We start from the raw sequence: 13608 nt of genomic DNA, 5'->3' as shown, positions 1-13608 counted from the left end.
TTCTATCTTCTGAATTTATACCGTTTACCTTGAAGCAGTTTTTCTGTTTCCTTAGTGGCTAGAGAGAGTATAGATGTGTAGGCGAGGAGGTGATTGATTAGCCTACTGGTGTAAAAAAAACAACCTTCAGCCAGGCAAGAGTGCATTTTGCTGAAACTGCTGAGATAGTAGCATATGTTGTTTCCTTTTCTTATTATCGAGGATATATACTTATTGGCTTTCTTGCTAAAAGTTAGATGACATTGTGCTTTTCCCCTTTCCTTTAGTGTGTTATATAGTTTTGTGTGCATGTAAAAGGTCTGCAAAGTTATAAAGCCCAAAGTCCACACCAAAGGGAGTTACTCTCCCCCACAGAAACACTGCTCCTGAACTGCCTGAAACACCTTGCTTGAAGTCTCGCCTTTTCTTCCGTAACATGGTGGTGAAACAGTGTTTCTGTTGGGGAGAGGAACTCCCTTTGGGGTGGACTTTGTAACTTTGCAGACCTTTTACAAGCACAAAAAACTATATAACACACTAAAGGAAAGGGGAAAAGCATAATAGGTCCTCTTTAACTTAATGCAACTCTGATGCGGTGTAAAGAGAGTTAACAGTGAGGCTGACATCAGTGAGACGAAATTAAACCAGTCACACTAGATTACAGACATGGGTCATTTATATCTCGTGAAGGAATTTGAATCTTGTAGACTCTGCCACCAACACTGAAATGAGTATCAAAAAACAGATTTTATTTCATGATTTGACTCATGAGGAGTTTAACTTTAAGTACAATACTTTAGTAAATGTGCCTGTCACTGCTGACTCTTCATCATATTCCAGTGAAAACCAGTTCATCACAGTCTCCCTGTCTCTTTTCCTTGCAGCCTGTGTATTACACAGACGAGCCGGGCAGGAGGAGCTACGATACGTACAGGATGTACCTGCAGCATCCCCACGGCTACGACGACCCGTACTTGGAGGAGGTCATCACCTACCCGCCCACAGTCGACTATAGCTCCCAGCCTCACGGACTGAAATCCACCACCAACTATGTGGACTTTTACGCTAGCACACGGAGGCCTTCCTACAGGGCAGAGCAGTACCCCGGCTCTCCTGACTCCTGGGTATAGGTCCGGAGATGCTCCTGAGGGGCGGCGTCTTCACCCTGCAGCGGAGAGGCGAGGAGCCGGGGAGGAGCACACAACAAGAACCGACAAAAAACTTTTTCATGAACTTGGCTTCATAAGTGTGTTTGTTTTAAAACGAATGCGTGGGTGTGGAGGGGGGAGTTCAGCTGAGCGATGGCAGATGGGAAGATGGAACGTGTGCCAAAGAAGGAAATCAAGGAATGTTTTTTTAAATTATTTTTTATTTTAGTAGAGGAAGAAGGAATCATGCTGGGGGTCTGTTGAGGGACGAAAACCCCCACACTACAGCGAGGAGACGTGCGTCCTGTCTAGATGTTAGTTTTATTTCTTTATGAAACTCTTAGCTGTGATAGCATGGTGAAAGGAGTGAGTCATGTGAGCGAGGGTCTGCGGTAAGAGTCAAGATGGGGAATGTGTATGTGCTGAAGCCAAAATGGATCATGAACTCATAACTGTAAAAAAAAAAAAAAAAACAACAACAAAAAAGAACAATAATAGTAAACTAATGATGTTAGATTGTACAGAGGGATCAAATTGTATCTGTACGTTAATGTTGAAGCTGTGTAATGCCATGGAGTCTTGTACATTTCTTTCATTTTATTGTAAATACAGAAAAAAAACAACATGTTACCTGGTTTACACTCATCAGCACTGGTTTAAAAAAAAGAAACTTGTGCCATGTTAAATCTCTATAGATATATAAATATATGAAGAAATATGTGGACAAAGATGGCATCATAACACAACCATGCGAAAATAATAAAAGGTCAGTTTTGTTTTTTAAACACGTCGTGTAATTGCATCTTTTCACAGGTACGGTGTAAACATATCTTTCACACTCACTGTTTACTGCCACTTTTTATGCACACAAACAGAAATGAGTGTGAATATGGAGAGACCCAAATGCCATTTCCTGTCAGGGTGAAAATGTTTCATTACATTGTATTCACTCAACCACGAGTGGAGGGAGGCCAGCAGTCGATCAGCAGCCCTGCGTTTCATAAAACTGTTACTCTTAGGTTCACAAAAACTTGTAAACGTCCTTTTTTAACTATTTGTATGAAAGCTTTCAGTTCAAGTCAATTCAGTTATGCATTGTTTGATACTGTCAGTGCATGTTTAATGTGAACGTTCACATCTGCAAATCATGACGCAGTACATCAAGGTAAGCAGATCATGATTACCACTAAATGCAAAGTGCTGGTGTGGACCATGCATCTATCAGTGTGTTGGAGAACAACATTTACTTCTCTATAAAATTGTGATGAGGCTTGCAGTCACTAAATGTTTTCCAGTTATGTAAAGAAGGACTATCACTATACTGGGGTACAAATTGGTGTAACCATGAGCCCACCCCCCTCTCTGTAGCAATGCTGAAGTAGCAAAGTAGCAGAAGTAGTAGTAGTAGTATAATAGTCGTAGGAGCAACATGATGCAAGTTCAAGAATACGATGATAAAATAAAACCACAAACAGGAAAAAGGAGAAGGAAACTAAATACAATAGCAGCTCTGGAGCTTCCTGGCAAGAAATAAAGGTAGGATTTAAAGAGGACCTATTATGCTTTTGTGCTTTTCCCCTTTCCTTTAGTGTGTTATATAGTTTTTGTGCATGTAAAAGTTCTGCAAAGCTACAAAGCCCAAAGTCCACGCTAAAGGGAGTTGCTCTCCTCCACAGAAACACTGCTCCTGAACTGGCTGAAACGCCTTGATTGAAGTCCTGCCTTTGTTTCCATAATGTGGTGATGTCACCAAGTAATATATTTGCATAATACCTGCCTATGAGAAAAGTAAAGCATTTTTTTTAACAACAAAGCAACCAATGCTATATGGCCTTTGCCTTAAAGCTTCAGTAAGCAACAATTGTTTGGCATCATTGGGCAAAAATTCCAAAATAACCTCTCGGGTCTTTTTAGAGAGAGCCTTTCTATTGAGCGTTCCTATTGGCTGTGCTCCAGCTGGTGGGCGGTGCTTGGTATTTCCTCAACTGTTCTCAACATGGCTGCCGGGTCACAACTTTCTCATCTTACAGGTAAACACTACACTACAAGATGTTTCTGAAAACATTTGAGGCAAGAAATAGGCATTACAGTAAGAGAATATTGATTCATAATTGATCAGCGCTGCCTAGTTTGACCATTTGATCAGAGTTCACGAGTGATTGACTCGCGGCTCTCATAGACGGAAGCTGGACGGCAGACTCTAGAGGCCTGTACTACGAAGCGAGTTCAACATACCCAGGGTATCTTCTCGTTATCTGTCTTTACTAACCCTAACAAACGAGATCACGCTAAGCGGTCCTACGAAGGTGGTTATCAACTCGGTAAATCAACCCAGGGTCTCTCAGTCTGGCTGTGAGCGTGTTCACATGAACGGGGAGGTGTTTGCAGCATCTGTCCAATCACAGACATGGACAAGTCTACAGACTTGCAGAAAGACGGGCAGAGCGGCACATCTTACAAAGGAAGAGTGAACTATATTAGACAAATACGAAGAAATTAAACACTTAATCCAGGCTAAAATTAACACAGTTGAAGCTGCCAAATGCAGGAAGAACAGCTGGCAAAAGAAAAACCTCCTGATGTGTGAATGCGTAACCGGCGGTGTGAAACTGACTCAAGAGGAAGTTAAAAAATATGTATGAAAATATAATTTAAAGCGGTAGGCACCCACAGCATACAGTCAGTTGTTCTTACTGCATTTGTCAGTTTAAACTGTGTTGTTTTTAGCCCAGATTATGACTTAAACTTCTTTATATGTGTGTAATATCATCTACGATCCGCGCACTCAGCTTTGATTGGTCAGTAGGCGGTGCTTTCATACAAGTTGATCTCTTATCTGGAACGTAACCTGCTCTGGAGCAGGTTAGCTGTTCAGCATAAGTTACCATGGTGATCTACCCCGGTAAGAAGTGATCCACCTTCGTAAGCTTGAAAACCCTGAAGGGTTAACCCTGAAGTTACCTCGCTAACACCAAATCCTGCTTCGTAGTACAGGCCTCAGATCGGCTCTGAGTGGTTGTTTTCCTCCGGTCTATGAAATCTTGCAGATGCCATTAGGAGCACCGGAGGACACAGAGGCACATGATTTTTTTCAGATTACCTGTCTCATGCACTACTGTCAGGATATAGTGACCGTTTTATAAAAATAATATAATCAGATTTGCTCGAATTCTACCCACTGCAGCTTTATGCCGCCCCTGACTAAATACACCTGTGAAGATCTACAGTTGTACTCGTACCATAGTGTAGGTCTATACCAGGGGTCAGCAACCTGCGGCTCCGGAGCCACATGCGGCTCTTTAGCTCCTCTCCAGTGGCTCCCTGTGGATTTATAAAAATGGAAATGAATAACTGTTTTTTGTTTACATTTTCATTTTTATTTATCATTGTTGTAGGTCTATGGTACGCTGAAGTATTAGGGCCACATTGGGGAAAAAATAAATAAATCGGAGAATTCAAGAATAAAGTCAAAATTTAATAAAGCAGTAATTTTACATGTTATTTTCTTTTTTTCTCATAAAGTTATGACTTTAATCTCGTAATATTACGACTTTTTTTCTTGTTAAGTTATGACTTTATTCTCATAATATTACGACTTTTTTCTCATAAATTTATGACTTTATTCTGTAAATCTCAGATGTTTTTCCCTCAATGTGGCCCTAATACTCCGTCGTACATTTGCTCTTTGGCCCTCACTGCATTAGACTTATATACTATATACTTAGACTATAAACTGTGTTACCTTCATCACAATGCTCAAATGTTTTGTGGCTCCAGACAGATTTTTTTTTGGCCTAAAATGGCTCTTTTGATAGTAAAGGTTGCTGACCCCTGGTCTATACCGATATCAATGCCTACTTCCTGTATAAGGAGGCCATGAATGTATATTTTAAGATATCTATGTGCAACTTGCAGCACAACAGTGGCAATAAGGCATATGCATGAGGGGTTGGTTTTGTGTTATTTTATAGGTTATACTGATTGTTTTTTTTATTTTTAATATGCCATAATGAACAAACGCTTGTATTCAAATGTGAATTTATTTAAGGTCCAATGTCTCTGTTGAACAGTTTCAGAGCTCTTGTGGATGGAGGAGCTTCTTCATTTTACATTGTGTTGTTTTGCCAAGATAAGATTTTCAAAATAAGACTACTTCAAATAAAAAATAAAAATAAAAAAAGAGCAAATTTAAATAAATGTACACTGTGTACACACATATGATTAATATGAAACATTGTGTCCTCTGTTTCGCTTCTTAGTCAGAGCATCAGTGAACAACATGTGTAAAGAGGCGTGTCTGTATTCTCGGGCTTCCTGTGAGGACGTCATCTCAGTTTGAGCATAAAAACAACCCAAGTGGGCGTCGAAAAGAGTTTTGGTGCTTTCTTTGCTATTTCTCCGGAAAAGTTTCAAAAATGGTGCAACAACTCTCCAAATCTGGTGCGAAGGACTCTCCTCTGCTGAAGGCGGGTCATCCTCCTGCAGGTAAACTCATGTTCACGATGACTTCTAGTTGCATTGTGCAGTTTTATTGCACTACATTAAAGCGTTGCTGTTGTTCTCACTGCTACTCGACTCAGAGCCGTGCACACACCGAGACGATGAATCAAGTGTTTCTATCTGATTCTTTCGCATCCTGTTTGATGCACACGTCGCTACATTGTTATCGCATCGTGGGGAAACCAAGTGGTCCGCAGATTTCTGTGATTATCTCATTGCATCCATCGTTGGATCGTTTGTGCAGCAGCGACTCAGTCAGCCTCTCCCTCTTTCTTCTCTCCAGCAGGCCTCTGCTGCTTAAAGTCACACCGTGTTCCCACAAGCTGAACACTCATATAGGCACCATGGAATGCATGCAAAATAATATAGTGCAAACCCACTGTTTATTAGAAGCAGTTTGACAATAGGAGAAATTCTCATTATTTTTTTTTTATTTTTTATTTATTTATTTATTTTTTCTTCGTGTTTTTTTTATTTTCTTTTGTTAGTTTATCATTCTTTTTGTTAGATGGAGATTTGTGACCTCATGAATTTCCCATCAAAGCCACCTTCAACCTGAGCAGAGGTCTAATCAGCCAGAATAATTGAAAACAAAGAATGCATGCAAAATAATATAGTGCAAACCCACGGTTTATTAGAAGCAATTTGACAGTCTGAGAAATTCTCATTGTTTTATTTTTGTATTTTTTTTTCCTGATTTATTTTATTGTGTTTTTTTTCTTTTCTTTTGTTAGTTTATCATTCTTTTTGTTAGATAGAGATTTGTGACTTCATGAATTCCCCATCAAAGCCACCTTCAACCTGAGCAGAGGTCTAATCAGCCAAGAATAATTGAAAACAAAGATGTTAAACGAAATGGACCAAAGACAAATGTCACTTGCTGACAAACTGGTTCAGCTTGTACAGAATTTAAACAAAGTGTTCAGGATGTACTAAATCATTTTGTACAAAATGATTCCTCAACAAATGAGTAAACATAGTGCAGTCCCTTACAGCACGGGTTCTCAAACTTTTTTGGGGCTCTGGGACTCCATGCAGGAAAGAACATTTTCCAAGGAAACCAAATAACCCAAATAATCGAAACACCAGTTGAGCATTTGTTTACTACCAGGGTCTGAACCATGAACCATTTGATTGTGCCAACCAGAGTCCCTTCACATTTTAGCAGTTTTAACAAAAGCAAAGCAAGGCAAGTTTTTTGGATAGCATATTTGAGGAGGCCTTCCTTTTGCATGAAGGAATACTGAACACCAATAGCTTACTTTTTTATTTTATTTCATTTATTTATTTAATTTTTAACATTAGAGCAGTGCACGCTATATTGGGATCTGCTTAAAGGGCTAATTCACATTGTAGCCTAATGTCAAAGATCCAACCTTTTTTTTTTTTTTTTTTACTTGTGACTCCTTTTAGAATGAAGTAATGACTTCTTAAGTATTTAAACCTCAAAGAGGGATTTTATTATTTTTTTCCTTGTTCATTTTAATGACGAAGCCTAAAAAGATTAATAATTTAGTTTTGTGTAATGGAAATATTTTTCTTTGTTGCTGCTTTAATCCTCTCATGACCTCTCAGATTTATCCCGTGACCCCCAAGTTGGAAACCACTGTTTAAAATATATGCCGCTCGTTCAACTTTTACTCCAGTTACTGCCAAGCAGTGATCTGCAACTATATACTTTGACTATCTGTATAGTGTTTTTAATAGCTATATATTAAGGGGTGCCCCCTCTTAGTTGACTAATCTGTCGTTTTGTTCTTAGTTGACTAAGATTTCTTTAGTCGATTTGTTGTTGTTTTTATGCTTTTTCATGCGGAATGACTTATTTCGAAGAAACTTCTGAGGTAAACACCAGATTTAAAGTGGTGCTTTTGTGTGATTCTTTGTGGGGAAACTCCCATTTCTTTGGTCGAGGACGGCCCTAAATATAACGCTGCAAAAGCAATCTTTCTACTCTGGAGTTTGTTTTGTAGAGGTTTTAGTTTTTCTGTGTTTACAGAAAGAGGTCAGGATCCCCTGCATACTGTAATCTTTAAAATCTGTCAAACACAGATGCAACAGAGCAGCTTTTTCAGATGACTTACATTTAAGCTGTTCTCTTCTCTGGGTCAACAGTGAAGGCTGGAGGTAAACGGGTAGCCAAGAAAAGCTTGGAAGAGAGTGGCAACCATGGGGCTCCAGAGAGGGAGACCAAGAGGTCTGATAAACCGAGGTAGGCCGACATCTACATCTCTGACATATAATAAATGGGTTTGAAGACGTGTAAACACCAAGGACATAGAGATGGATGTTGCGTCACGCCATGAGATGTGCAGCAGCATTTTGATCAAGTAAATCACTGAAATTGACTTTTAAAGTTTATTGAAACTATTTGAAAAATGTGCTCTTGCTGCAGGTCCCTCGCCACCGCCAACAGGATGCAACAAGTTGGTATTCTTCTCGCAGGAACTCTTGACAAGGTAAAAACATTTTTAAAATGCCACTTCCTCTTTTGCATGTCAAGTTCATTCCCACTGAAAAAACTGGATTACTCACAGAGCCTCTCAGGCCAGTGAACCATATGTGTAATAAACTCATGTGTTTGCAGTTGAGCCACGACTTTCCAGAGACGCCGGTGAGCGTGAGGCACAGCAAGGTGCGTCCGGCAATGGAGAAGCCCCACTGCCCCCGGACCTTCTTCATCCAGCAGCCGAGGAAGATGTGAACAACATGTGTTAAAGAAATGCCCCAGAGGGACCCGTGTCAAGTCAACTGTGAAAGGCAAACATGAGTACACATGAGGGGACTGACAGGTTGTCTGTAACGTGTCAGTGTTTATGGAGAGAGAGCGTTCAGCAAGCTCTGTGTTTACTTACTAGGCTGTGCTTGTTTGTGAGAATACTATAAACCAGCATTTAAATGTGCCTTCTAGTGTTGGAAGAGAAATGATGTAGTTGTGTTTCCCAGCTGATGATAACCAGATGGTGTTTGGGTATGTTTCTTGTGAGGGTTGGGGGTTAAGTAAGGTTTTTCAGACTGTTTTTTTTCCAGTGAAATCTTCACTTTGTATTGCTTGGCACTTATTAGATTTAATAAAAAAAAAAAAGAAATTGCATGGCATTACTAGATTGCAGATCTCCTTATTCCTCAATGTTTATTTTTGCAGTAAGCTACAATGGCCACTAGATGGCGGCAAATATCTGTTTATAACATTCATTAAGTCAGAGGATCTTTGTGGAACACATCAAACTGTAAACTGCTTGCACCATAACAACACAACATTACAACCATCATTGGTTTTATTCACTTTTATACGGTTGCATTACAACAACTGGTGTAACAAGATTCAGTAAACACTTCATTTTACAGGTCTGCAAATTTCATGGTAATTTGGTGATAATTAGCAAATAACCTATTTGAAATTTCTTTGGAATTACTGCCAAATTACCCTAATATAAACATTTAATAATTATACGCTAACATAGCATATAATCGTTAGAATACGGCCTTTAGGCTTGAGAGGCGGCTGTGCGCTGCTCTTCATCGGAGGTGGAAAACCAAAACTAATAGACACTTCCGATCAGGCACAAATTTCACCATTGTGTGACTTATTGTCTACACAGATGTAACCTGGTAGCTAACGTAATGATTCCTGGAGTTTTTAAAGACATTTCAAGAAAGTTATTTGCTGATATCTATTTATGAACACACATGGAAATAAAGCATATTAATTAACTTTGTATTCTTTTCCTGGAAATGTATTAAATAAATTACAAGCTATTGGGAAATATAATTATTAAATAATGTTTATAATAAAGTTAATTATGAGGTAAATATTTGGGTAATTTGGCAGTAATTCCCAAGAAATTTCAAATAGGTTACTTGCTAATTATCACCTAAATACCATGACATTTACTGACCTTTGCTGACCCAAGTCAAGATTCTCCAATGACTAAATCCTGACCATAATAGTGATTTAAAAAAAAAAGAAAATCCAGAAATTGCCTTCCATGTTTCCAAAGGAACTATTTTAGTATCCCTCTTGAATTAAGGTTTCCATTTATGTTCAGTGACTCACAGTTAAATGGTCTGAGTGGAAGAACTCTTTGGGAACTTCCCGTAAAGGCTAGCTTGGTCTTGTCTTTCAACTAGAACCACAGAACCTGCTGAGCTTTGCTTGAGGGCAAAAGACTCCTGCAACATGTTGCATCTACAAAAGAGGACAGCAGTTGAGTAAAAAAAAAAAATGTAAGGTCTGTTATTTAACTTACCTGAATTATATTTTAAAATTTAAAGTATGCATGCTGATTTAGGTTCAGAACACTTATGTGTCAAGTTGGATCCTGCAGTGTCAGGCATCTCCATATGCATGAAACAATAAAGCCATCCTGACGTTTGTTTATGTAGGACGCCATGCAGAAACATGTAATGCTGTCAGCATGTATTTAAAAGTAGGCCTGCTAGGTGCCTCATCATATATTTCTGTCACAGTCGTACCAAAACATAAGTATCATTATGGCTGAGGTGTAGACAGGCAAGTGAATCTTGGGTTTTTAATCATATTCTTGGATCATTTATGAATGCAGGCCTGGGGTGAATTGTAAATGAGGTGGAAGAAGGAAGATAGAGGAGATGGATGGATGGCCAATTGGATTATAAATTCCTCAGCCCGCTTACACAACAGGTTTCACTCTCTTGTTTATGCCATGTCACATTTGTGCTGAAGAATAAACCCTGATGGATGGCAAGAGATGCTTAAAGAAGCTAAAACAACTCATGTTAAAAGATGAGACACTGTGAAGAAGTGTTTTTAGCAGCTTTCAGATTGTAAACCAGTGTACTTTCAAACACATAGTGAGGATGAGGTGAATGAATTCATTATTTTTTAATTGTCACGTCACACTATTGAAATATGGAGGACAGAACCTGCCAAATTAAAAAAATAATAAATAAAGAACTTGTTAAATAAATATGCTAATAAATGTAACAAAAATATTATTGAAAATACATGTAGGCATTAATTAATTGATGAAATGTGACAAAAACAGATATTTCTGTTTTAATTTGCTCCTATTAAAATGATTATTTTTTATTATTAACTTTTAAATTCAATTTTACAATTATTGTTTATTTATTTAAATTTTAGTTTTAAATATATTTATTCATTGAATTTATTAATTAATTAATTTAACGAGTTATTTATTTATTTATTAATTTTTTTTATTTTGGCAGGTTCCGTCCTCCATATTGAAATTGTTCATCCCACATGGGATTATAGACACAGGATAATACCACATAAAGACTAAACAAACTGTAAATCAATGCTGAATACTACAGCATACAATCCATGTTTGTTAATAAAAGACTATAAAGTAAAATAGACAAAATGGACATATACAATATAAAAGATACCAATACAGTACATTTTTCTGGCAACCTCAATATGTTAAATAGGCCTTTTTCACAGCAGACAAACTCATCATTGCCAGCATCTCCAGTTTCCAGATGTATTGGGGAAAATACCTCTTGTGGGGCCTATGTAGGTGATTATACACTAATGAAAACATAGTTATGAATATTATATTCCATTTCTGCAAATAGATCCCCCAAAAAGTTATACTGTTCCTTTAAATTTTACATAATTTTCAGCATCATTCTAGGTTTCATTAAACCATCCCAATTTATATCTATATGGTTTTGTTGCCCATTGTTGCCAACTGAAAAACGAAATCTTTTACCTAACCAATATTAATGATTTCTTTCAAAAATGTAAGCTCTACCACTCACCTGTGTGAAAAATACAATAGCTTTATCCCTAGTCCCCAAAAGAGGTTGATTGTGAACATACAAGTGTGTTTGCTTCTGTTCTTGTGTGTTATGTGTGTGTGTGTGTGTGTGTGTGTGTGTGTGTGTGTGTGTGTGTGTGTGTGTGTGCTCATACATTGGCCTTTTTGTTTGCATCAGAAAGTCAACAGACAATATCTGCTCGTTTGTTCGCCAGCAAAGCACTCAACGACAGCCTTGTAGACACAATGTGCCCGACCTTAAATTCTCTGTGATGCTCATGCTGTTCACCCATGCCTTTGATGCCATCTGTGTGTAAAGTTCAGAGACCTCGTCGGCTCTGTCTGAGCAGCGGAGCAGTTGGTGGTCCTCTGACTTGCAGACATGATGCATTTCGCTGCCAGTGTCTGCCCATTCCTCCGCCATCTGAGGAGCCTCGCTGACCCCGTGACGCCCACCACACTGCTGAGAAAACACTGCTCACCCACTGTATGACACCGCCTCACACAGAGGAGTGAGGGGATGTGGTTTGCAGTCCAAAAATGTACTCTTATCACCACAGTGCACTTGGTTAACTCCTTATATTGCAGTTTACACAGGAAACAATACAGAATTACAATTAGAAAAACACACAATTAATGGTTTTATGACATTACACTTCTTTGGTGAGACAAATTTTGCACATGAAACAAGCTGCATAAAATATTGTCACCTCATGAGGTCACTATAAACTAAGGTATGCTGTGAGCGTCACTTGATAGACCTGGGTGAGTCAGTCTAGGATGCCTTTGCAATGAATTGTATTCCAGTAAGCATTCATTTGCACTTTTTAAGCTTTTGCATGATTATAAGTTCATTAGAAACCATTTTTGATATACCTGCATGGTGAGTTTCACCATAGAAATAACATTTAAATTAAGATATATGCTATGCTACAGTAGACTCAGATTCAGCAAGCTGCTGAATGACATCCTGCCTTTAACAGCCACTAATACAAACCTAAATCAATTAGGCTTAATTTACATAACAGCTTTGACTCATGTTTCAACCCATCCTCTTCTAATGTGCATCAACAAGGAGGAACACGGTATGCTTGATGAGATTGCTAGTATAGGGACAACTGGTCATTTTAAGTTTAAAGTAGACCTAATTTTAATCAGTGGTCAGATTGTTTACTTAATAATAAAATGTCATAAAACATACTCCATAACAAGTCTCACATTCAAGTTGTATTGTGCTATGTAAGATAAGTATTAGAAGCTAAATGTATTAATAATAAAAGTGCTGGTTATAAAGACTGGCCCCATTCAGAGTGATAAATCTTTGATGCAAAGCAGCATTTTAATGTTGTAGCCAGTCCAGGTGGTGCCACGTTAATGCATCATGTTTTATGAGATTCTTTATATCTGGTGTGTAAAATCTTAATCTGTAGAGTAGCAAATAACGACAGACATAAGATTAATATAGGGAGTAAAAGTTACTATATAATATAACAAAATATTTTGATCTGAAATAGGGGTGAACTCAATGAAGACAATGCCTTCAAATCGCTTAATTTGTCCAAGAATTAAAAATATATTTATTTTCCAATGATATGAAAAGGAAAAAAGTAGCAAATCCTGACATTTTAGAAGCTTCAATCAGAAAATGTTTGGCAATTTTGCTCAATAAGTGACTGAAACAATTATACCAATTATCAAAATTGTGGTTCATTAATTTCTTTTGTTAATGGACTAATGGTTTCACCTCTACTCTGACACGAAGCCCACTGGTGCACATAATGGAAACAGCCTTAAAAACAGCCTACCAAACTCCTTAATGTTGCTTTACCTCTGCACTCAGGTAATTTTCAACTTTAATGTTAATCTAGCCAATCAAAAGTAAAGACTAGACCTGTCTAATATTGTGATAAAACAGAAGACTTATGCTTAATGGTGGACTGTAAATGAAACACATCAGTGTTTTAAGCTGATTCCAATAGGTTCAGTATATTTAAAATTTGACTAACTAAATAAATAAATGAATAAAAAAAAAGTTAATAAGTTAATAAACCGTCAAATAAATAAATAAATAAATAAAACTATTTATTCTCTTGTATTCCTGACAGTATGGCGAGGGCTTTTAGACCTTTAATTTGGAAAATAAAACTGAATTTCTTGTTGTTGTTGTCGTTGCTTTTTATAAGTTTATCAGTGTTACACAGGTTTATCTATTAGTC

At 37.8% G+C, this 13608-nt stretch overlaps 3 protein-coding genes across 17 annotated transcripts in view; 2 read left to right on the top strand and 1 right to left on the bottom strand.

Annotated features, from left to right (window-relative positions):
* pkp4 (plakophilin 4) overlaps positions 1 to 1629 on the top strand; it is a 101862-nt gene extending 100233 nt beyond the window's left edge. For all 15 annotated transcript variants that reach the window (XM_074659425.1, XM_074659421.1, XM_074659420.1 and 12 more), the window contains one exon: positions 864 to 1629. In XM_074659425.1, the coding sequence (XP_074515526.1) occupies positions 864 to 1109 (246 nt within the window). In that variant the 3' untranslated portion in view covers positions 1110 to 1629. The remainder of the gene's footprint in view (positions 1 to 863) is intronic.
* LOC141782758 (activin receptor type-1-like) overlaps positions 1 to 13608 on the bottom strand; it is a 201142-nt gene that overhangs the window by 183734 nt on the left and 3800 nt on the right. The gene's annotated exons all lie outside the window — the stretch shown is intronic.
* Positions 5440 to 8726, top strand: dap1b (death associated protein 1b). The gene is made up of 4 exons (XM_074659409.1): positions 5440 to 5612; positions 7743 to 7839; positions 8023 to 8086; positions 8215 to 8726. The coding sequence occupies exons 1-4, from the start codon at positions 5543 to 5545 to the stop codon at positions 8329 to 8331; spliced, it is 348 nt and encodes a 115-aa protein (XP_074515510.1). The 5' UTR covers positions 5440 to 5542; the 3' UTR covers positions 8332 to 8726.

Source organism: Sebastes fasciatus, chromosome 14 (genome assembly GCF_043250625.1).
Source record: "Sebastes fasciatus isolate fSebFas1 chromosome 14, fSebFas1.pri, whole genome shotgun sequence".
Lineage (NCBI taxonomy): Eukaryota > Metazoa > Chordata > Actinopteri > Perciformes > Sebastidae > Sebastes > Sebastes fasciatus.
Note: the sequence above shows the minus strand (reverse complement) of the source record. Positions and strands in the feature narration are given on the sequence as shown.

What these genes read in the sequence shown, in the direction of transcription:
- dap1b (XM_074659409.1), top strand. Translation starts at nt 5,543, where the DNA reads ATGGTGCAACAACTCTCCAAATCTGGTGCGAAGGACTCTCCTCTGCTG. An exon ending in GGCGGGTCATCCTCCTGCAG is followed by an intron (nt 5,613 to 7,742) that starts GTAAACTCATGT and finishes CTGGGTCAACAG; the next exon opens with TGAAGGCTGGAGGTAAACGG. An exon ending in AAGAGGTCTGATAAACCGAG is followed by an intron (nt 7,840 to 8,022) that starts GTAGGCCGACAT and finishes CTCTTGCTGCAG; the next exon opens with GTCCCTCGCCACCGCCAACA.